Source organism: Artemia franciscana, chromosome 5, assembly GCF_032884065.1.
Source record: "Artemia franciscana chromosome 5, ASM3288406v1, whole genome shotgun sequence".
NCBI classification, from domain to species: domain Eukaryota; kingdom Metazoa; phylum Arthropoda; class Branchiopoda; order Anostraca; family Artemiidae; genus Artemia; species Artemia franciscana.
In genome coordinates, this window is record NC_088867.1 from 19753019 (window position 1) to 19778270 (window position 25252).

General features: G+C 36.5%; 1 protein-coding gene across 8 annotated transcripts in view; it reads right to left on the minus strand.

The window, feature by feature from the left end:
- The window catches only part of LOC136027069 (ensconsin-like), a 171168-nt gene that overhangs the window by 116036 nt on the left and 29880 nt on the right, over positions 1-25252 (minus strand). For all 8 annotated transcript variants that reach the window (XM_065704006.1, XM_065704005.1, XM_065704004.1 and 5 more), the window contains exon 2: positions 19300-19376. In XM_065704006.1, coding sequence (XP_065560078.1) covers positions 19300-19376 — 77 coding nt within the window. The remainder of the gene's footprint in view (positions 1-19299; positions 19377-25252) is intronic.

Genomic DNA, 25252 nt, shown 5'->3' on the forward strand with positions numbered 1-25252 from the left:
GTTGATGCATTTTGTGGAGTCGGTGGAAATACTATTCAGTTGGCAATGGTGTGCGAAAGAGTGATTGCTATTGACATAGATCCTATGAAGATTGAGATGGCACGCAACAATGCAGCAGTTTACGGAGTCGAGGATAGGATCGAATTTATAGTTGGCGACTTTTTTAAGGTCTCGAGTAGTTTACAAGCTGATGTTGTTTTTATAAGCACTCCTTGGGGAGGACCAGAATATCTGAACCAAAATCCATTTGATTTCAAGACAATGCCAGTTGATCCATTCGAGGTCATGAAGTGTGCTATGAAGATAACGGAGAATATTGCAATTTTCTTACCCAGAAATTCTGACCTTAAACAAATTGAACAGTTGGCTTCTGGACACCACTACGAGATTGAGCAAAATTGGTTGAGAAATAGATTTTCCCAATCTATTTCAACACTTACTGTTTACTTTGGGGATCTCATTATATGGCATCAAAGAAACTCCAAGAACAAATAAGCTCACTTGGAGTTTTTTTTTTTAGCGTTGAAAACTTTTCATAAATAATTTCTAAAAAATAATCTCTCCTTTTTCATTGTTAATGAAAATAAAACAAATGAAAGTAAATGAAAACACTTATAAGTGGTATTCACGTGATAATAAGACAGCAAACCTTATAAATTGGGTTATTGTAAGCCAAAGACTGGTAGGATCAATACAAGATACTAGAGCGCATAGGAGTGCTGTTATTGATGTTAAAAGTAAAGATCATCATCCAGTAGTGTCTAATGTAAATTTAAAGCTAAAATTTCGGAAGGGTAACTACCTCCTGGAAAGTTATGATGTTAATAGACTACAGGATGACAATTCGAGAAAAACTTTCCAGGAACAGTTGATACTAACTGGCGAGTTTAAAATTTGACAATTTAGAAGATGGATGGAATAATTTTTGGGAAAAGAATTTGAGAAGTTGCGGATGGTTTCTTAGGAAAGAAAATTAGGAGCGCAGCTAGGAACATTAGTGAAAAAGCTTCATCAAACAGTTCTTGGTAATGAACCAAGGCTTAATTGAGGCGCGACCCGGCTCAATAGTAACCAAAACTCTAAAAAACGGCAATTTTGATACCAATAGCTACATCAAAAGAATCGCATTTTAATACTGATTTTAAATATTTAAGTTTCATCAAGTTTAGTCTTACCCATCAAAAGTTACGATCCTGTGAAATTTTGCCTTATTTTAGAAAATAGGGGGAAACACCCCCTAAATAGCATAAAAGTTTCAAGCCCCTACCTACAAAAATGTAGAATTTTGCATTTTTTTTTTTTTTTTTGTCAGAAGGCAGATCATGGATGCGTGTTTTTTTTTTTTTTTTTTTTAGGGGCGATCGTATCGAACCAGTGGTCCTACAATGCTTTGAGAGGGCTCATTCTAACGGAAATGAAAAGTTCTAGTGCCCCTTTTAAGTAAAAATTGGAGGGCACCTAGGCCCCCTCCCACGCTAATTATTTTCCAAAAGTCACCGGATCAAAATTCTGAGATAGCCATTTTATTCAACATAGTCGAAAAACCTTATAACTATGTCTTTGGAGACGACTTTCTCCCCCACAGTTGCCGTGGGAGGGGCTACAAGTTACAAACTTTGACCAGTGATTACATATAGTAATGGTTATTGGGAAGTGTATAGACGTTTTAAAGGGGATTTTTCGGTTGGGGAGGGGGGGAGCGTTGAGAAGAGGGGGATATGTTGGGGGAACTTTCCATGGAGGAATTTGTCATGGGGGAAGAAAATTTCCATGTAGGCCTACGGAGCGCAGGATTTTCTAGCATTATTAAAAAAAAGGTGACAAAATAAATATGAAAAAGTTCTTTCAACTGAAAGTAAGGAGCAGCATTTAAACTTAAAACGAATAGAAATTATAACGCATATGAGGGGTTCACCTCCTCCTAATGCCTCGTTCTTTACGCTAAAGTACTTTTGGTAATTTCAACTATTTATTCTACGGCCTCTGTGATTCAATGGCCATTCTTAAGAAATAGGGACAAAATTTAAGCTTTAGTGTAAAGAACGAGGTACTGACGAGGGGGTGAACCCCCTCATATACGTAATAAAAACCTACGAATACGGAAGTTTGTTACGTAAGCTAACTCCTAAGTTACGTATGTCTTTTACGATAAAAATTAAAAGTTTTGGTTGCCTTTTTAAGTAATCAAAACATTGGAGGGCAACTAGGCCTCCTCCCACGCTCCTTTTTTTCTCAAAATCATTCGACCAAAACTATGAGAAAGCCATTTAGCCAAAAAAAAAAAATATATACAAATTTCGTTTGAATTATTCATCTGCGGAGAGTCAAAATCAAAACATGCAGTAATTCAAAAACGTTCAGAAATTAAATAAAAAAAAAAGTTTTTAACTGAAAGTAGGCTAAGGAGCGACATTAAAATTTAAAACGAACAGAAATTACTTCATATATGAAAGGGGCTGCTCCCTCCTCAACGCCCCGCTCTTTACGCTAAAGTTTTTTACTGTTTTAAAAAGTAGAGTTGAGAGAAAGATTAAAACTTTAACGTAAAGAGCGGGGCATTGTGAAGGGATCAGTCCCTTTCATATACGAAGTAATTTCTGTTCGTTTTAAGTTTTAATGTCGCTCCTTACTTTCAGTTAAAAAAAACTTGTTTTTTATTTATTTAATGTTTAATAGAAAGGAGAAGGGGCTTGTACAAGAATTATCTGAGTGGCAGATCATATGAAAACAAGACGAATGTAAAGAAAGTGGAGAATGCATTAAAATATAACTAAAAAAGGTGTTAAGTGAAGGCGAAGGATAATATTACCGAGGATCTGGGAGATGCAGCTAGACGGCATAATAGTAAAATATTGTACTAGCATGTTAATAAATTGAGAGGGAGTGGTCAATCCGGACTTGTACCAGTTAAAGATAAGAACGAGACAATTAGTAATAAAGAAAGAGTTAAAGAGAGATGGTCAGAACATTTTGAGAAGGTACTAAACCAAGATAGAGTTGCAGGAAAAGATATAGAAGAAGATGAAAAAGTTTTTGATACCTTCGATTTGAGGGAAGATTTGTTTTGTGAGGAAGAATAAGCGACAGTACTTAACAGGGATTAAAAAATAATAAGGGTCCAGGTACTTAAACTTCGGTAAATGAGTTTCTTAAATACGATGGCTCTGAGGTTAGAAATAAGTCACTGAAGATTATGAACATTATTTCTGAAAAAGGGGTTTGCACCTAGCGATTTTACGAAAACCCTAATTTAACCACTATATAAGAGAGGTGATAAGAGTGTTACACTGATGACAGTGGTCAAATATGGTTCTGAACCATGAGCGCTCCGGAAAGCGGATGAAGATTTGCTAGATGTTTTCCAGAGAAATTGCCTACGGATCGTTCTGAGTACCCGGCTGACTGGCCGTATTTCAAACAGTAGGCTGTAAGAAAAGTGAAACTCAATCTCGCTTTCTAGTGCTATCATTAGGGACAGGTTGAGATTGCTTGGGCACTTTCTGCGGATGAAGGACGATAGATCGCCGAAGATTGTCCTTTTCGGCCAGCCGTCAAGAACTAAACGGAAAGCAGGTCGTCCTCGGTTGGGGTGGGAGGTTCTCATAAAAAAAAGGCGTAAGGGAAATAGTAACTTCCTGGGAGGGGTAAAGAAGGAGGCTTTGAACAGATTGGGATGGAGGAAGAGCGTGTGTAGTGTTGGCTTCAGGCGGCTTGGTGCTGCAGTAAGTTGTTAGCAGTAGTAGTAGTAGATGCTGGGTAACGAGAATATTGATAAAGTTGACAGCTTCACTTGTATGGGTAGCATTATTCGTGAAGATGATGGATACAGTGATGATATAAAAGTAGAACAGCCGAGGCCCAAGGTGTTTTTCATATCTGGAAACAGTTTGGGAAAATAGGAAGATAAGTCTGTGAACCACTGGCAATGACAGTTGTCGAGATTGGTTCTGGGGCATGATGTATCGAAAGGAAGAGAAAGATTTATTAAATGTTATCTAAAGGAATTGTGTAAGGATAGTATTAGGACTCGTTTGACTGACCGTATGTCAAACAATAAGCGGTACGAAAAACATACTTCTATAATAGGTTATAGGCTATAAGCAAAGGAAAATTTAGATAGTAAAAATTAGGCAAGTTTATTTGCACCATTAAAAAAGTCTGCTGGAACAATATAGACAATATCAAACTATGCTTGTTTTCATCAACGCTTACTGCCACTTTCAAGGAGGATAATTTCGATCAATCCAGACAAAAAGGTCAATTTAAAATTTTTGCCTGAATATCATTCTCATTGACAATTTGATGGTTGAGCACTGGCTCTTAATCGGCAATGCGAATTGAGGTGAATTGTATTTTTACTGATAATCCGACCAACTAAAACGAAAAGCCACTTGGTCTTTCTTCAAAGCTTCTCTATGACACATTTTGTCTTATATCCATAAGAACCTTTTTTAACTCAGTCCTAAGGTAATATTTCATTTTCATTGGACTCCGCGTCACGTTCAGAGTTTCCAATATTTTGGAAATTCATTTTTATTTTATTAATTTAACAAAAAAAACAGTTATCTGAAATTTCGCCATTAGCTTCCGTAACACGTACACATTATTTAAGTGGTGCAGTCAAATGATATTGCGAATCAAGCGGGCCGATCTCATACATACACATATCCAAGTGTTTGAGGGGGGGATAAGGACTTTTTCAAGGGGATTTTAAAGTTGAAAAGGCATGCTTTTTGTCCAGAATATTCTAAAGGGAAGGTTCCATTCTCCTCCCACGTTGAATATGTATTCTGCAACTTGTTTTCTGTATTCCATTATATTTTCAAATTTATTACTGCTAATTTTGTTCTACGTATTTATTATATTCCAAAACAAATCAGGGAAAACATGCACAGCAATTGGCACTTCATCGTATATAAAATATGACTGTACTTCATTTCAAAGCATAAAATATAGTAGAAATAGATTGACAAAAAGAAAGAAATAAATTTCACAACCAGAATATCAAAGCGGGAACCCCCTTTTGCTGCTCTATGAGCATCATTGTATATAATTTGAAATGCAAAAATTTGAACAGCGTTGTAAACATGAAATGTAAACCAGAATGCTTAGGCCTCTTGTAGCTGCTAATCAGTAATTTGTAAGTAATCATTAATTCAACCAGCTCTCAGCCTCCCTGACCCTATAGTTATGGATGCTCTTTGTAGCTCGTCCAGGTAACATTTTTTTTTTTTCTTTAAAACAACCAAGATACCATCCTGGTTGTTTGATATTTTTTAATTACACTTACAAATTAGGAAATATAGTAGGCTCTTATAAAGATAACCAATTTTACTTTTTTTTAGCGTTCTTGCAAGTGAGAACACAGAACTTTAATGTACAGATCCAGCAGGACTGAATCAACGATTTTTTTCAAGGGGAGACGTAACTCCAGAAAGGATGTTTTTGGTCTTATAACCAATTCAACAAAATAAAAATGTCTCTCCAAAGAATTCTTCCCAATTCAGAAGCTTGGGAAGGGTGGTCAAATCCAGAATGGCTCACCTCGGTAGAGCTTCGACATAAAGGATTGTCTTACTTCTTTCAGTCACTGCGACAATTTCCATTCTGAATGGCGCATTAACACATTTTGGAATTCTTAAGGACAAACGAAGCTTCCTCGAAACCTTCTTCCAGAGAAAGCTTTGTAAATTAGCAAATGACTTTTTTTTAAGGGAAGCTCATAAAAAACGGTCAATCCGAAAAATTCTCGAGAATTTTGAAAGATTGAAGCGAGCAAAGCTTATCTCATTTTCTATCGATGTTCAAGTGATTTTTATTGCCCTAAGTAACTAATTAATTGCCCTAAGTAAATGGGAACAAAAAAATAGGAATTATAAAATCTTCCTCGCAGTCTCCCAGAATTTTTTTAGAAGGGACAATAAATCCCTAAATACAGGGTCAGGTCTTTGTACAAATTTTACCAAGGGATTTCTACCATTAAAACACGAATGTGCGGGTTATCGGACATTCGAGCCGAATGAGCCAAGCATCAAATTAACCTCGTTATATATTTTTATATATATATATCGTATCAAAACTCATATTGTATAAGATTTATTGACAGCCCATTCAAAAGCTAATACTTCTGTCAAGTTTCGTTTCATATAGATATATATAATGTCAATTAGACAGGTGGCGGTATCTAAAAGCTAGAAATGAAAGAGTTAATTGACAGATGAAAAGAGTAGAATTCCAAATAAAAACTAAAGGAATTATCCAAGGTAAAGAGTACAATGCTGCCCATAAGTCTGAGTTTTGTTGTATTTTTTTTTTGCGGATTATGAACTTTCCCGAAAACACAAAACTGGTTTCCTGAAAACATCAACGCCTAACAAAATCTTACAATGGAGCTGACAGTACTTGCGTGTTATCCCAACCAAGCTCGAGAAGTTTGATCTCTTTAAAACAATTTTTTTTCTAAGCCGGCTTACTAAGTATCGAATTGACTTATCTATTCTTTTAACAACAAGAAATTCAGGAGAAACATGAAAACAGAGAGAAACATAATTGGCAACGTGTCGCTGTAATTTTCAGAATGACTTTTTCTAAGAGATAATCTATTAGTAATTTAATTGAATAGCATCGGACAGTAATTAAGATAGTAATTTAAATTTAACAGTACGTTCGAAAGGAAGTATTTACATGACGACTGAGCATCGAGAAATATCAAAAAAGAGCAGATAAGAACTGCGCAGGCTTTTGGTGTATCTCTGAGACATGAACATGCTATCTTAAGAAAGGACATACAAACTTGAAGGTTTGAATTCTGATTTGTCAAGGATTTTCCAATTCCAGGAAAACATTCAATCTAATATAGCATAAAAAATAAAAAAAACTCAATAGGCATGACAGCCTATTTGGTTTTTGCGCTGAGTAATACTAAATGCGTTAACTTCAAATCCCGCTCTTTGCTTCAATAAAGAAAGCAAAGTTGTTGTTTTTTTTTCGTTTAATTTCTGTCAGTAACTTAGTATTCGGGAAAATCCTTTAACGTTGACTACCCAAAATCACCAGAGTATATACTTGTAGACATGAAACTTAGCTTCTAAGAAATTAAGAACCCATTTAACATTCTAATGAATATCTAAATCCCAACAACTGCAATCTCATAGAAATTAATAAAGGCAATTATTATTGAGAAGGAATTCCAATCAAAATAAATAAAAGGCTTAGACCCCCCTCAGGTGGGCATTAAATCGTTACCGAACTCATACCATAACGATAGATAGTGACAAATAGGTTTGCATATTTCAAGGTATGTCATCAAGCAAATCCTTCGGTTAACAATGATTGAAATTGTAATACTAAAATCTACTACCACTGTTGACGCGAGTCGAAATCTCAATGGGCGATGCACAATAAATCAACATTATTGTGCATTTTGTTCCTTTGACAAATTAAATAAAAAACAGTTTTTTTCAACTGAGAGTAAGGAGCAAAATTAAGATTTAAAAAGAACAGAAATTATTACATATATGAAGGGGGTTGCCCCCTCCTAAACACCACGCTCTTTACACTAACGTTTGTTAGTACTTTTAAACAAGAGCTAAGAGCTCATATGGCACTTGTGACGAGGCGAGAAGAGCTAAGAGCCAAGAGATCATATGGTATGAGCTCTAACAAAATTCTATGAATCTATAGATTGATTTAAAAAGGAAAATAAGAGGCTTAATGCCGGTCAGGATTTAAAATAAGAGCTCTGAGTCACGATGTCCTTCTAAATATCAAAATTCATTAAGATCCGATCACCCACTCGTAAGTTATAAATACCTAATTTTTTCAAAATTTTCCTCTCCCTTTAGCCCCCCAGATGGTCGAATCTGGGAAAACGACTTTATCAAGTCAAATTGTGCAGCTCCCTGACACGTCTATCAATTTTCATCGTCCTAGCACGTCCAGAAGCACCAAACTCGCCAAATCACTGAACCCCTTCCCCCAACTCCCCCAAAGAGAGCGAATCCAGTACGATTCGGTCAATCACGTATCAAGGACATTTGTTTATTCTATCCACCAAGCTTCATCCCGATTCCTACACTCAAGTGTTTTTCCAAGATTTCCCCCTCCAACTCCCCCCAATGTCAAACGATCTGGTCGGGATTTGAAATAAGAAGTCTGAGACATGAATTCTTTCTAAAAATCAAATTTCATTAAGATCCGATCAGATCATCTATTCGTATGATAAAAATACCCCAATTTTCACATTTTCAAGAATTCCGGTTTCCCCCTCCAACTCCCCCAACGTCACAGGATCTGGTCGGAATTTAAAATAAGAACTTTAACGCACAAGATCCTTCTAAATATTATATTTCATTAAGATCTGGTCACCCTTTCGTAAGTTACAAATACCTCAATTTTCAAAATTACCCCCCTCCAATTCCACCAAAGAGAGCAGATCCGGTCTGGTTATGTCAGTCACGTATCTTAGACAGGTTTTTATTCTTCCCATCCAGTTTCATCCTGATCTCACCGCTTTAAGTATTTTCTAAGATATCCGGTCCCCCCCAATTGCCCCGCCTATTACGCTTGATCCAGTTGAGATTTAAAATAAGAGATCCGAGTTACGAGGTCCTTCTAAATATGAAGTTTCATGAAGATCCGATCACTCCTTCGTAAGTTAAAAATACGTAATTTTTTCTTAGTTTTCAGAATCAACCCCCCCCCCCCCAATAGATCGGATCCGTTCCTATTATGTAAATCACGTATGTAAGACTTCTGGTTATTTTCCCCACCAAGTTTCATCCCGATCCCTCCAATCTAAGCGTTTTCCATGATTTTAGGATCCCCCACCCCAAACTTCCCCCAACGTCACCAGATTCAGTCAGGATTTAAAATATGAGCTTTGAGACACGATATCCTTCTAAATATCAAATTTCATTGAGATCCGATAACCCGTTCGTAAGTTAAAAATACCTAATTTTTTCTAATTTTTCAGAATTAACCCCTCCCCCAACTACCCCAAAGAGAGCAGATCCGTTCCAGTTATGTCAATCATGTATCTAGGACTCATCCCGATCCCTCCACTCTAAGTGTTTTTCAAGTTTTAGGTTTCCCCCTCCCAACTCCCCCCCCAATGTCACCAGATCTGTCGGGTTTAAAATAAGAGCTCTGAGCCACGATATCCTTCTAAATATCAAATTTCATTGAGATCCGATCACCTGTTAGTAAGTTAAAAATAACTCATTTTTTCTAACTTTTCAGAAATACCCCCCCCCCCCCAGCTATCCCAAAGAGAGCGGATCCGTTCCGTTTATGCCAATCATGTATCTAGCACTTGTATTTATTTTTCCCACCAAGTTTCATCCCGATCCCTCCACTCTAAGTGTTTTCCAAGCTTTAGGTTTCCCCCTCCCAACCCCCCAATGTCACCAGATCCAGTCGGGATTTAAAATAAGAGCTCTAAGACACGATATCCTTCTAAACATCAAATTTCATTGAGATCCGATCACCCGTTCGTAAGTTAAAAATACCTCATTTTTTCTAAATTTTCAGAATTACCCCCCCCCCAACTACCCCAAAGAGAGCAGATCCGTTCCGATTATGTCAATCATGTATCTGGGACTTGTGGTTATTTTTCCCATCAAGTTTCATCCCGATCCCTCCACTCTAAGTGTTTTCCAAGATTTTATGTCCCCCCCCCCTCCAACTCCCCCCAATGTCATCAGATCCGGTCGGAATTCAAAATAAGAGCTCTGAGACAAAATATCATTCCAAACATCAAATTTCATTAAGATCCCATCACCCATTCATAAGTTAAAAATACTTCATTTTTTCTATTTTTTCCGAATTAACCGGCCCCCCACTCCCCCCAGATCGTCAAATCGGGAAAACGACTATTTCTAATTTAAGCTGGTCCCGTCCCTGATACGCCTGCCAAATTTCATCATCCTAGCTTACCTGGAAGTGCCTAAAGTAGCAAAACCGGGACCGACAGACAGACAGACCGACAGACAGACAGACAGAATTGGCGATTGCTATATGTCACTTAATTAATACCAAGTGCCATAAAAAGCGTTTTATTGTTCCAGTTAAACGGTCGTTTCGTTTCAGGAATGACTCTTAAAGAACTGGGATAAAATTCAAACTTTAGGCTAAAGAGCAAGGTGTTGAGGATGGGGAAACCCTTCTTCATATACGCAATAATTTCTGTTCTTTACTTTCAGTTGAATAAACTTCTGATTTCTTAACATTTATTAAACAATCCACCTTCAGGGAGAAACCCCCTCACCATGGAAATATCCTGTAGACAATTCAAGCCCGGTGAAAAATTTCCCCGGATAACTACTCTTAACCACTCTTGCGCGAAAAGTTGAGACGGAAAAAAGAATGCAAGACATATAAAAATAATTTTGTAGAAGAATCATGACAAATTTTCACAGTTACAGCAGAAAATTTGCCCCTCCCCCACCCGAAAATGTAGGCATGCATCCCAATAACAAATACTATGCGTAAACAATGGACAAATCTTATAACTTAAAGACCTTTTCATGGGGCTGGGGGGAGGGGTCATGTTATCCCCAAAGGCATACTTCTTGGGCCTTTCAGCTGTGATGAACAAACTAGTTATCTCAAAATTTTGATCGGACGATTTTGCACAAAATTGGCGAGGGAGGTGGTCTAGTTGCCCTCCAATTTTTTCGGTCACTTAAAAAGGGCACTAAAAGCTTTAATTTCCGTTCGAATGAGTCCTCTTCCGATATTCTAGGACCACTGGATCGATCAAATCCCCACTGAGGAAAAAAAAATTAACACAGTAGGATTCTCTGATACGAAGAATATGATGGTACAATTTTCATTAAGATCACTTGACTTTTTTTGGGGGGGGTCCCTTTTTCAAAAATCAGGAAAATTTTCTCAGGTTCGTAACCTATGATGGGTATGACTAAACTTAATGAAACTTATATATTTGAAAACAGCATAAAAAGCCGATTCTTTCAATATATCTATTGGTATTAAAATCTGTTGTTTTTGTTTTTTTTTAAACCATTCTTTAGACTTTCGGCTACTATTGAGCCGGATCGCTCTTTATTTACAGTTCGTTACCACGAAGTGTTTAAACTGTAATTTTCTTAGATTTTTCCTTTTGGTTGTTATTACGTATATGAGGGAGTTGCCCCCTCCTCAGGCACTAAAGTGTTTGATAGTTTGTAAAAAGTGTATTATCCTAATTAAACTGTCCTTGTGTTTCAGGAGTCATTCTTAAATAATTGGAACAAAAAGTCAAAAATTAGCGTAAACAGAGAGGTACTGAGAAGGGGGCGAACCCCCTCATATAAGTAAAAATTTATGTCCGTTTTAAATTTTAGTGTCGTTCCTTACTTTCAGTTGAATTTTTTTTTAATTTATTTTCGGATTATTTTTTTTTAATAATGCTGGAAAATCTGTACCCATGAACAATTCCCCCATGAACAATTCCTCCATAGAAAGATCCTCCCGTGTGACCCTCTCCCCTAACCCTACACCGGAAAAATCCCCCTGAAAATGTATGTGTACTTCCTAATAACCAATACTACATGTAAACAATGGGAAAGTTCATAAATTGCAGCCTTTCCCCCGGGGACTGTGGGGGATTAAGTCGTCCTCGAAGACATACTTATTCGATTTCAAAATTTTTATGTGGTGACTTTTGGAAAAAATGAGCGTGGGAGGGGGGGGGTAGTTGCCCTCCAATTTAGGTAACTTAAAAAGGGCACTAGAACTTTTAAATTCCGTTCAAATCAGCCCTCTCGCAGCATTCTAGGGCCACTGGGTCGATACGATCACCCCTGGAAAAAAAAAAAATAAACACGAGTCCGTGATCTTTCTTCTGGCAAAAAATATAAAAATTCCACATTTTTGCAGATAGGAGCTTAAAACTGTCTACAGTAGAGTTCTTTGATATGCTGAATCTGATGGTGTGATTTTCATTAGGATTATGACTTTTAGGGGGTGTTTCCCCCTTTTTTCAAAAATAAGCCAAATTTTCTCGTAAGTTTTGATGGGTAGGACTAAACATGATAAGACTTGACTGTTTAAAATCAATATAAAAACCGAATTCTTTTGATGTATATATTTGTATCAAAATTCCGGTTTTTCAGAGCTTCGGTTACTATTGTGGCGGGTCGCTCCTACTTACAGTTCGTTACCACGAACCGTTTGTTAATGACCATCAGACTTTCGATAATTCAGCTGTATATCCTGCATATATATTCTGCTGGATGTCGACAAGTCCATCAACTGCTAGTCTTCATATTCACTTCAGTAGCATTGACTTAAGAGATACGACGATCAAACCTAATTGGAGGGTAATTTGACACGCCTTCAATACCTCGAGTTTTGCCAGTTCCCTCTCAGCCCACATGGATTCAACCAAATTTGGCGATCGCCGTTTTAATTAGACGGGTTAGGAGATCCAAAAATCAGAGGCGATGGGACAAATATAATTCCGGGTTGAATGGGTCCCAATCATGCAAACAGTCCATACATTTATTTCATAGACTTAATAGATATATTTTAGTACATAGCTACATAGAGACTTCATAGATACATTTTAAGATAAAGTTGGAAATCTTACACCTTGCTGAAATTAATCATAAAAGATTTTTAATTCTGAAGGGTCCAAGGTAAATCCCTTGAGCAGGTGAATCCTCTACCTCGTCCCTCATTATTCTCAAGGATTTTTAACATGTATGATTAAAGAGCCCGATAAGAGCGGTTTGGGTCTGTACCCCCCCCCCCAAAAAAAAGAACCCCCCCCCCCCCCGAAAAAAAAGATTTTCCACTATTTTTAACAGACCTTTCTCATAATTTGCCAATCGTTTTTTTTTTCGAACCCCAGCCATAGAAAAACAATCGTGTGAACGCGGTTGATTAGTCAATTGGTGAAAGAGCTATATATAAATTCCTTTATTGTCATTAGTTATCATATCCTGATATCATTTTATGGAAATGTAGTGTAGAAGCTATTTACGAATTCAGAGACATTTGCAACAAAAATGGACTTGGTTCGCTATACAAGGAATTTTTCTTTAAAAGGATGCACTACACAAATATGCCTATTCGATGGAAGTGTTTGGAATTAGTATCTGACTGTATCTCCCTATTTGATTTGCCAAAAATGTCAAAGGTGAAGATCTGGAAGGGAAACGATAAAAAAAAGAAATGGTCATTGAGATCCTATCTCAATGACCAGTAAAGGTTTCCATTACCAAGTCCAGTTTTATCAGAAACATTGCATAGTTTCCCTTCCCTCAAGTAGTGCTTTTAACCTTTGCTTTTAGTATTGCATTGGAGTGGTTTTAAATTGGCACTATTCTAGCTTTAGATGAATGAATGAAAAGGCGATAATTCGTTGGAAATTTCAAACGGTCAAAAAGAAATGTTAAAAAAAATTGACCACTCGAAAAGACAATTGAAGCAGATCCCATAACAGAAAATTCTTTTCTAGCTAAAGTTTTGCACAATGTGGAGAAGTTGTGTATTTTAAACCAAAATCGCTACTTTTGTATATGACTAAACAAAAAGCATAAGAACCAATCACAGAAGACACTTTCACACTTTAACAATGAATTAGTAAATGGCAAAATGGGCCAAGTGGAAAAAAAATTCGACATCCTTAGTCAGGGGCGAATCTAAGGGGTGGTTTCATGGGCACGTCCCCCCTCTAATATTGAAAGTTGTATAATTACAGGGATGGAGGGAAAATACAAACGGAAGAACTAAGTCTCGTAGAGGCCCCTCCCAACATTAATTATTTATCCGCACCTGCCTTTAGTTCATATATATATATGCCCTTGTATCGCAAAGAAGATGCAATTGAATCCTTAAAAGAACTGATATCCTTGTTTTGTTCTTGGGGATTCGCCTGATCTTGAAAAATTACTCTATTGTTGAAAATAAGGGACATTTTTGTCATTTTTTTTCGATACCTTTGGTTCATATATATTCCCTTTCATAGTAAAAACGATGCAATTCAGTGGCCAATATTCATTCCTTCGGCATAACCATGCAACGCAAACAATTACCGAAATAACAGAATTACAAATAATTACAGTGGGTGAACCACGAAATGATTTACTACCCAAAAACACAAAACATGTGATTAGTTTATGCACCCAAACGAAACATTCTAGTTTATTGAAACCCATTAAGATACCAAAAACTAAATTACCATATGCTTTAAAATTCAGTCAGAGCCAATGAAAATAGAAGCATCAATTATATAATCTTACAAAATTACATAAAATACTTAGCGACCGGCAAGGTCGCTAAGGTTAATTGATTAAATAGCCAAAAAGAAATACCAGCTATGAAGGTTTCAATTTTTAACGACAATAATTTAGAAGCTTAACAAAACATTGCATGTTTAATGTACTTGATCTTTCATGTCATGATTGCACTCGGTTATTCTATATAATATTTAACACGGTAATAACCAATCAGGTGGAGATTGTAGCCTACGAGGAAAAAATACACTATGGGTATTTTTCTGGGTACAGTTCTTCTAGATATGTCCCAAAAAATATTTGAGCATAGCAGGAAAATGTAGCAACATGTTTTTTTTTTAATACTTCGGATTTCCTCAAAATGACAACACACTACATGCAGATAAATAATTCGCATGAATAAGAAACAATAATTGTTTAAATAATACTAGAACAATAATAATAAACAATAAACAATAATAATCCAAATGTATAAAAAACAACAATAAGAAACAACAAAATAAGTAGTTACAGAAAGCTGAAAGCTAGGCACGTGCTAGGCAATTAGCAAGCGAGTAACTTTTAAGATGTTACAAAAAAAAAAAAAAAAAAAAAAAAAAAAAAAAAAAAAAAAAAAAAAAAAAAAAAAAAAATCTTGGTCCCGAGGAAAATACATTTTGGATTTACTCTAAATAGTCTGTCCCTTTCTTTCGACGGAGGCCAAATTGAAGAAACCCTCAATCAGATCCCCTTTTCTGTTTCCTACACATCAAAAGACTATTTGCTGATAAGCGCAAATCTTTGATTTTATATCCAACTCTTTCAGTCCGTAGACGACGAATACCTAACTCTTCCTCGATGGCCTTGTACCGTTCTCACATTTAAATTAGTCACAAAGTAACAAAGCAATGCATGTCAAACAGTACGCGGCAACGAACTGCAGGTTACGACCTGGGTTAATAGTAACCAAAACCTAAAAAGGGAGTTTTGACATCACTATATACATCAAAGAATCTGTTTTTAATAGGAATCTCAAATGTATAAAATTCATCAAATTCAAAGTAACACATCAAAAGCTACAAGCTGGAGAATATTTGCCTGATTTTTGAAAAAGAGGAAACATCCCCAAGGGGTGAGGGATATTAATGATGATTTCAGAATAAAATTCAGCATAACAGCGAATCCCGTTGTAGGAGTTTCAAGTTCCCACCCACAAAAATGTGAAATTTACTTCTTTTTTTTAGAAGGAAGATCACGGATATTCTTTTTCTGCTTTTTTTCCAGGGGTAATCGTATCAAACCAATAATCCTAGAAGAGGGAAAACGGCTCATTAAAGCGGAAATTAAAAGTTCTAGTGCCCTCTTTAAGTATCCAAAAAGAATGTGCCACAGTAAAGTGGCGTTTCCTACCAATTCGTGGCAGTGAATTTGCGAATTTGACCCAAAAAGGGCAAAGTTGCTATCGATTGATAATTACAAGACATCCAATTGACTTAAAATTACTTCAAAGCATAAATTACACTTCTTCGTTTGACAGTAAGTAATGCCCCACGGTGGCAAATTTGTTCCGAAATATTCAAGTAGAGCACAGAAAATATAAAATAGTTAAAAATATAGACACTTGCTGCATTGAATAAAGAAAATTCAACTGAAAGTAAGGAGCATTATTAAAACTTAACGAACAAAAATTTTTACGTATATGAGGGAGGTCACCCCTCATTAATACCTAGCTGTTTACGCTAAAGTTGGAGTTTTGTCCCAAATCTTTAAGAATGACTCCTGAATTATAAAAGGCTGTTTAATTAGAACAAATAGCTCTTTTAAAACTACTAGAAAAACTTTAGCATAAAGAGCGAGGTATTGACGCCACTTGTCGTTATATACAAAACTTAGGTGCCAGAGAAATTGTGTTATTCCTCAGGCAAATTTTCATACTACAACCTACGTCTCTACCAATCAATTTACAAGTATCGATATAGACAATTTGACGGCAGGCAGACAAGAGTTTATGAGAACGGTAGCCATCATAAATTTCGGCTTGATTCGAAAAACGAATAGAATCAAATTTTTCAAAAACCAGTTTTTTTAAACGAAAATAAGGAGCGACATTAAAACTTAAAATGAACATAAATTAATCAATATATGTGGGGGGCTGTCCCTACTCTTTATACAAAAGTTTGACTTTTTGTCCCAGTTCTTTAAGAACGACTGCTCAAACACAAGACCCACTTAAATGGAATAAGAAATATTTTAAAGCACTATAAAACTAGCTTTAAGAGCAAGGGGTTGAGGAGAGGACAGCCTCCCTCGAAAACGGAAAGGTTTCAATTCATTTTTAGTTTCAATGTCGCTCCTTACTTTCATTAAAAAACAACTTTTTCATTTTTTCCGCTTCATGGAGACCATTACAATACCTCGCGTTTTGACAAACAGAAGCTCAATCCTTGACCAGTTAGTATATGATAGAATGGCCAACGATTGGCAAGCCGTGAACACTTCGGAAGGAGGGGTTCCAAAATCTGACCCCCCCCCCCCCACACCTAGATACGGCCTTGGATGCAATGCAAGTTATTAGTGGCAATGTTTGTCATCAATTTTTATGGCACTTGGTATTAACCAAGTGACATATAGCAGTCGCCAATTCTGTCGGTCTGTCGGTCTGTCTGTCGGTCTGTCTGTCGGTCTGTCTGTCGGTCTGTCTGTCGGTCCCGGTTTTGCTACTTTAGGCACTTCCAGGTAAGCTAGGACGATGAAATTTGGCAAGCGTATCAGGGACCGGACCAGATTAAATTAGAAATAGTCGTTTTCCCGATTTGACCATCTGGGGGGGAGTGGGGGCCCGGTTAATTCGCAAAAAATAGAAAAAATGAAGTATTTTTAACTTATCAGCGGGTATTTGGATCTTAATGAAATTTGATGTTTGGAATGATATTGTGTCTTAGAGCTCTTATTTTTAATCCCGACCGGATCTGATGACATTGGGGGGAGTTGGAGGGGGAAAACCTAAAGTCCCGGTTTTGCTACTTTAGGCACTTCCAGGTAAGCTAGGACGATGAAATTTGGCAAGCGTATCAGGGACCGGACCAGATTAAATTAGAAATAGTCGTTTTCCCGATTTGACCATCTGGGGGGGGGAGAAGGGGCCGGTTAATTCGGAAAAATAGAAAAAATGAAGTATTTTTAACTTATGAGCGGGTGATTGGATCTTAATGAAATTTGATGTTTGGAATGATATTGTGTCTCAGAGCTCTTATTTTAAATCCCGACTGGGTCTGATGACATTGGGGGGAGTTGGAGGGGGGAAACCTAAAATCTTGGAAAACACTTAGAGTAGAGGGATCGGGATGAAACTTGATGGGAAAAATAAGCGCAAGTCCCAGATACATGATTGACATAATCGGAACTTATTTGCTCTCTTTGGGGTAGTTGGGAGGGGGGGAGTAAGTCTTAAAAATTAGAAAAATGAGGTATTTTCAACTTACGAACGGGTGATCGGATCTCAATGAAATTTGATGTTTAGAAGGATATCGTGTCTTAGAGCTCTTATTTTAAATCCCGACCGGATCTGGTGATGGGGGCGGGGAGTTGGGAGGGGGAAACCTAAAACTTGGAAAACACTTAGAGTGGAGGGATCGGGATGAAACATGGTGGGAAAAATAAACACAAGTCCTAGATAGATGATTGACATAAACGGAACGGATCCGCTCTCTTTTGGGTAGTTGGGGGGGGGGGGTTAATTCTGAAAAATTAGAAAAAATGAGGTATTTTTAACTTACGAATGGGTGATTGGATCTCCATGAAATTTGATTTTTAGAAGGATATCGTGGCTCAAAGCTCTTATTTTAAATCCTGACCGGATCTGGTGACATTGGGGGAAGTTTGGGGTGGGGAGACCTAAAATGATGGGAAACCCTTAGATTGGAAGGATTGGGATGAAACTTGGTTGGAAAAATAAGCAAAAGTCTTGCATACGTAATTTACATAATTGGAACGGATCCGCTCAATTGCGGGGGGGGGGGTAATTCTGAAAAATAAGAAAAATAACGTATTTTTAACTTACGAAGGAGTGATCGGATCTTCATGAAACTTCATATTTAGAAGGACCTCGTAACTCTGATATCTTATTTTAAATCTCAACCGGATCAAACGTAATTGGGGGGGGGACAGTTGGGGGGACCGGAAATCTTAGAAAATACTTAAAGCGGTGAGATCAGGATGAAACTGGATGGGAAGAATAGAAACCTGTCTAAGATACGTGACTGACATAACTGGACCGGATCTGCTCTCTTTGGTGGAATTGGGAGGGGGGAGGTAATTTTGAAAATTGAGGTATTTGTAACTTACGAAAGGGTGACCAGATCTTAATGAAATTTGATATTTAGAAGGATCTTGTGCTATAAAGTTTAACTTTAGGTTCTGACCTTCTCACAAGTGCCAAATGAGCTCTTGGCTCTTCCGACCTCGTCCAAATGAGCTCTTGGCTCTTCCGACCTCGTACCATATGAGCTCTCGGCTCTTCCGACCTCGTCACAAGTGCCATATGAGCTCTTAGCTCTTGTTTTTAATGGAACTCCAAAGTATAAATCTGAATTACTTGGGACTGGAAATATCCAGGCTCGTATGCAGGAGGGGCGCTTTCTGGTCCATTTCCCCCAACCTCAAAAAAATCCATAATTTTTTAAAACAAATTTACACGAATTCGCCCATTTTTTGCGATTTTCTTAATTTGTGCATAAAATTTTCTTAATTTACCAAATTTTTATCGTGTAGACCTATATGCTGGGCGAATAACGATTTATATAATTTTTATTTTGGAAAAATTAAACTTTCTGGGTACCTGAACTTCAAAATATATAAAAAGACTGCTAAAAAAAATCTTTGTGAAGAAATATTTTACAAAACATTAATTGCTATGGCAATTAGATTTTCAGTCTTCTACATTGTTGGTCTAACAATGCGCGAAATGAAGTTTACTTCCTTTTTTTCAAGCTTATTTTACTTTCGTAGTCAAAATAATTGTAAGAAACAATTTTGGTACAAGCTACACAGAAAAAAATCTTTGAAATAATTAGTCTACCTGCTGTTTAATCTCTTCGAGTTTCCTAAATTTGTCATCCATCTGTCGTGGAGTGCGCTGCCTATTATGTGACAGTCCTGCAAAAAGATTAGAACAATTGATCACAACTTAGGGAAAAGGCGCAAAAGGATTTCATGAGCATTTGGCAGCACCTTTCTCAAGTATTTATTAAGCTAGAAATTCTCAAAATATTATCGCTGGGTACATAGGCTATGCATTATAGCGACCCACTCAAGTTCTTGCTCTGAGTAAAACCGGTTTGTCTGTCTGCAATCGAATATAATTAGCTTAGTCTTAGTGAGAAAAACTACGATTTATGTGCATTTTAATTAAATATTTAATATATAGAGATGGTTAGGTAAAATGCGTTCTGGGTGGCCTTCTTTCCATAATTCTTTGTTGTGTTTTCCATAATTTTGTTACTAAAGTATTATATTTTCATCATATTTTGGTATATTTCATTAGGATTAACCTAACTTTCCTTCTTCAGTGGGGTCGCTATAACACATAAGTACTTATCGCTGAGCCCCAAAATAAAGAGCACATCTGCTTCTTTTTAGAAATGAGTTTAAAAGTGAGAGTTTTGTCCCGTGGATCTTGACTGACAATGTCATATTTGTAGAGGCAAATTAGTTTCATAGAAGGTGGGGCTGTATCCAGGATTTTGTTGGACGAGGGTGCATTTTTCTTCGGGAAGGGGATAAAAACATCACAAAATACAAAAAAAAATCATTTATAGCGTAACCTCCCTTATTTGGATAAGTCCCTGAAGGAAGGGAAGATCCGCCAAGAAGATACTGATAAGATAAGATTTTTTATCACGAAACACACATACAATATTACATTTTACTATTTCCCCACAGGCTCTTTGGCCTGTAAAGAAGGGGGGAAACAAACGAGTCACTTACTCAGAGAAGATAAAAAATCAAATAATCACTTACTCACAGAGAGAAGAGCAAAAAGAGAAGAAAGAAAATATAAATAAAATAAAAACTATAAAAAACAAAACTAAATAGACTAAATTAATTAAGTAGATCAGTAGATATAATAGACTGCAATCAGACGGCAAACTATCAATATCTCTAGTTCCAAGACGATCCAGCCTAATTGTATCTATTGTACATATACCGAACTGACGCCAAATTATTTATATTGTTCATTTTTAAAGATTATTTCTCGTTTGAACCAACAAACAAACAAAAAAACAAAAAAGTTGCCAGACGAAGCATTTTGACAAAAAAAAGCAAAGAAATGCTCACACATCCCATTGTCTTGTCTTTTTTATTCCTAAGCAAATTTTCGCAAACAAGAATAAATACATGGCAATTGCGACGCGCCTTTTGCTCATCTTATTCTTTAACTAATAAGCATTAAATATGCATTAATACAGTCCGTTGAAATAGCTAGCCTATATGGTCAGTTTGAAAAAAAAATCAAATTAGAAACACAAACAAGGTTGCAACATTTAAAAATCAATACAAATATGTGGCAGCCTTAAGTTCCGTTGAGCTTACAACAATGCCAAATATCTAGGCCATCTGAACAGCTTCTTTTTTCGACGTAATACCTTCAATTAGGTATTTTTCCATTAGAAATTCAACTTACATTTAGGCGACATCAAAGAAGACTTACAACTTAAGACTTTGGATGAACCCAGTCTTTTTTACTCTCTCAAGCAAATCTAGTGAATGAGCCGGAAGTTCTATCATTTTGTTCTATATAAATATATTAGTTTAATTTTTATACTTCAGCGTTTCTGCTGATGACGACCGCTGTAGGCCATAAGTGGTTGAAATATCCAGACTTCTGTGTCTGTTTTCGCTGTATAACAAATGGACTTATCATCATTTGAACATTTATTTGCTGATCAGCTTTATGTTCGCTGCTCGTCTCTGACACCGAATCAAAAAATAATATACACATAAAGATGGTTCTAAAAATAACGACTCAAAAAAAAAGAAGAAATAAATACCAGTTGGCAGAATTTGGCCAAATCATGCACCGATACCCAAAACCAAACAAGTTTGCATGGATTTTTCTATGACCAGAAAAAAAATGTAGTTGTTTTTAAAACTTTTACTTACAAGAGAGCGCCTCGGACGCTTCCAATACGCTCTCCTCTTTACAGCCATGTTATATTGCGAAATAACATTGTCGTACCCAGGGCTGATTCACGGAGGGAGTCACTATCATATTTATGGAGTAATGGAGGATTGTCTCCATTACTTGGTAATCAATAAATATTGATTACCAAGTGGCATACAGCCAAACAGTCCAAAACAAAAAATAAATACCTATAGGAGAGCAAAATCATCAACCAAATATTTTTGGCCAGTAGGAGGTAGCTCGAACTCTAAATCCCCCTTCCTGGTGTCACCCTTGATGGAAACAAATTATTTAGAAAAGTGAACATACAATTAATTTCTCCAACGACAATTTCAGATATCTTTCAGAATAAGCAACTTCTGGTCTTTAGCAACCCAAGATGAAGTCAATTTTTCAAGATATTTTTGGCTGCCTAAAGAAGACAGAGATTGATGACAGGATAAGTGAGATGAAGCGATAATAACGTTCCAATAGTCCAGAGTGATGAACATCCGATAATTTTCTGTCAGGAAGTCTTGGGAATTGAGCAACTAAACATTGGCTACAACCCAAATGTTCAATCACCGTTGTCACAGGAAAAAAGGGGCCATTTGAGAAGCAGAAAAAATTGAACAACTTCAAGCAACATATTGAAAGTGAAAGTACAGCATTAAAAAAAAAGGAAAAATCCAAGCCTAAGGAGTGTGGGTTACAGTTCCTGTCGTCAATGTTTTCTATCACAAATTATAATTAACAAGAGCTCATATGGCACTAGTGACGAGGTCGGAAGAGCCAACATTTCGCAATATTATCGCGGTGATATTTTTTTCCGGAGGCTACCATGATAAGCACCACTGCGCGGGATTTCTGCCTCTGCAGCTGAATAGCTTTTTCTATAATTTTTGATCGCTTTAAATCCATCGCTGGATTTAGCTCCTCTTATGCTTGCTGGCCCATACTATAGCAAATTCTAGATGTAATGACCATAAAACGTGATCCAATCTGATATATCTGGTAAAAGTGGTAGTCAAGGCCATATATTTTAAAAAAGGTTTTGAAATTAAATTCAAAATTAATACTAAAAATGGTAGAGCAAGAAAAAAACTTATAAAAATTGTCTCTGTCAGGAATTGATCCTACGGCCTTCGGAGTAGAGTACCAACACCATATCCACTGCACTCTGTAGGCTTGCAAGGAGACACTTTCAAATATTTTTTCTAGTTTTTCCGAATTAACCGTCCCCCCACTCCCCCCAGATGGTCGAACCGGGGAAGAGACTATTTCTAAGTTAATCTGGTCCGGTCCCTGATATGCCTGCCAACTTTCATCATCCTAGCTTATCTGGAAGTGCCCGAACAAGCAAAACCAGGACCAACAGACCGACCGACGGACGAACAGAAATTGCGATCTCTATACGGCACTTGGCCGACAGGCAAGTACCATAAAAATAGGTTACTTGTGTATTATCCCGAACATACTCAAGAGGTAAAGTTAGGTTAACGACGATGAAATATACCAAATATTGCGAAAATGTAATACTTTAGAACCAAAATTATAGAAACTACAACAGAACTATGGAAAATAGGCCACCCAGAACGCATTATATTAAATACCTAACCACCTATATACATTAAATATTTAATTAAAATATACCTGCATCATCGTTTATTTCACAAAAGAACAAGCTAATTATAATCCAATGCGAAAGAAAAGCCGGCTTTACTCAGATCATACAAAGCAAACTTCTTGAGTGTGTTTGAGATGATACAAAGTACCAAAAAAGGCAATTGTTCTAGAAGATTTTTTTTCTTCTGTCCCTTGCCCTACAAACATTTGAGGGAGACACGGTTTTCTCAAAGGAGAAGGAATAAAAAACTAATTGGAAAAAAATGATTTTCTTGATTCGAAATCTGAATGCTATGAAAAACATTAAAAAAATGTGTAATGAAAAAAATTTAGTGAAGAGCTACGAAAGAAGTTTTTGAATCAACTAAAAATGCTCTTCGGCCATCTTTTACTGATATTTATTTTTAAATTGAATATTTTGACAAGGACGAAATTTAATCGAAAGTGAAGAAAATAAATAAAAGCGTTGCTCCCACAATACTTTCACCACCAAAGCTGGTCAAAGATTGCTGCTACACTTCCCGCGTTGCCCAAGCAATGTAAATATAATTTTACTTCATAGTTTTGCTTTTCTAGAAAAAAATTATTTGGACTAAAGTTCGATTCACTTAATGTCTTTAATGCCTAGTTAAAAGGAGGAAAAAAACTTATGACGGGGAAAATCGCAATTAAAAAGCTCCAAACAAAATGACACTATCTTTGATCAAGGTAATATGATAACTTGAACCCTATTAACTACAGAGTCAAATATAGACCCCTGTATCTACAAAATTGGATCACAGAATAAGCTATGCATATGCTCGCATTCGTTGTATGTTGAGAAATCATCACATTTGCTTCATTTTTACAAGTGGAACAAAGAAATAACGGTATTTATGTCATATAGCCACCACACCCAAGAAGTGAAGTTAGGTTAACCCTAATGAAACAATTCTTACTTTATAATATACAAAATAATTGTAGCTAACACAATTTGCATGCAGACCCACTCTACTTACCCCCACACACACACTAATGTACAAATATACAGCCCAAATTATATATTTTTCCAGCTATTATCGCAATGTGTCTCCCTTGTTTCCACCCGTGTACCTGAAAACAGAACAAAACTGGAAAGACAAGTTGCCGGTAGAAAAATGGATTGAAAATATTTGGGCTATATATTTACACATTAGGAGGAGGGAGGTATAGCGGGTCCGCATGCAAAATGTGTTTTTCCTCGGCTTTTTTGATTACACAGCACTTTTTCCATACACAACGTCCTTGAGAATGCCAATTTATTTTATGGATAATACCTATCATGCAAATGCAGTTATAAAAACTGCATGGAACAAGTCAGAAGATTCATCAATTCGTCTAGATAATAAAAAGTATAGATAATAAAGTATAGATAATTAGTCACACCCAGAATGAACCTAACACTTTAATGCAATCGAGAAAACCCAAATTGTCTCTAACTCATTGGCTAAAATCAAGGGGTTACGCAATAGATCACTTCGCCAAAACTGAAGGCATGGCCACGAAGACAGCTTCAGGTTCGGAGGCACGACTGGTGGAATATTTTTAAGTATATAAACTTAAGGAAGTACGCAACCCCTTAGCAAAGCTGATTCCTTTAAGGAAGGAAGATGCCATTTGATTGGATTATGAAGACAAATTTTCTAGTGTTAAACAAAATCTGTTCAGGGCAGATCCTTGAAATGGGCCTATTTTTGTCGTCTATAAACGGAAGTAATTATCATTAATTAACGCCACGCTTCAAAATCTTATGAGAAGAATACACAGGAAATAAGTAATGGTGTTAACACCCTCCAGAAAGACAAATACATTATCTACACAATTTTGGAGTTTGAGGGTAATGTTGTAAAACTGCCATGACTTTTTTTTTCTCTATGATACTGTTCTGTGAATGTCCGAAATCTGGTTAATGTTGAGATTCACCGATGATTGTCCGAAATTCCCTTTTCTCTGCTTGGATTCAATTAGCTTTGCGAATCAGCTTTTTCAGTATTATGCAAGCTTTGATGGTAGAAGTTTAAAGCTAGTTTAGAGTAGGTTATAAATCTCAGAAATGGGTTAGAAACCTAATCTAACCTATCATCACCAAACGTTGAAAAAAATGAAAATGTTGACTGGCAACGCTGACAAAATTCAAGAAGAAAAAAAAGTATTTCAGAAACTAACCAGTGACTGTCGACATTCACCGATTTTGGATACTCACGTAACAAAACCATAAAAACGA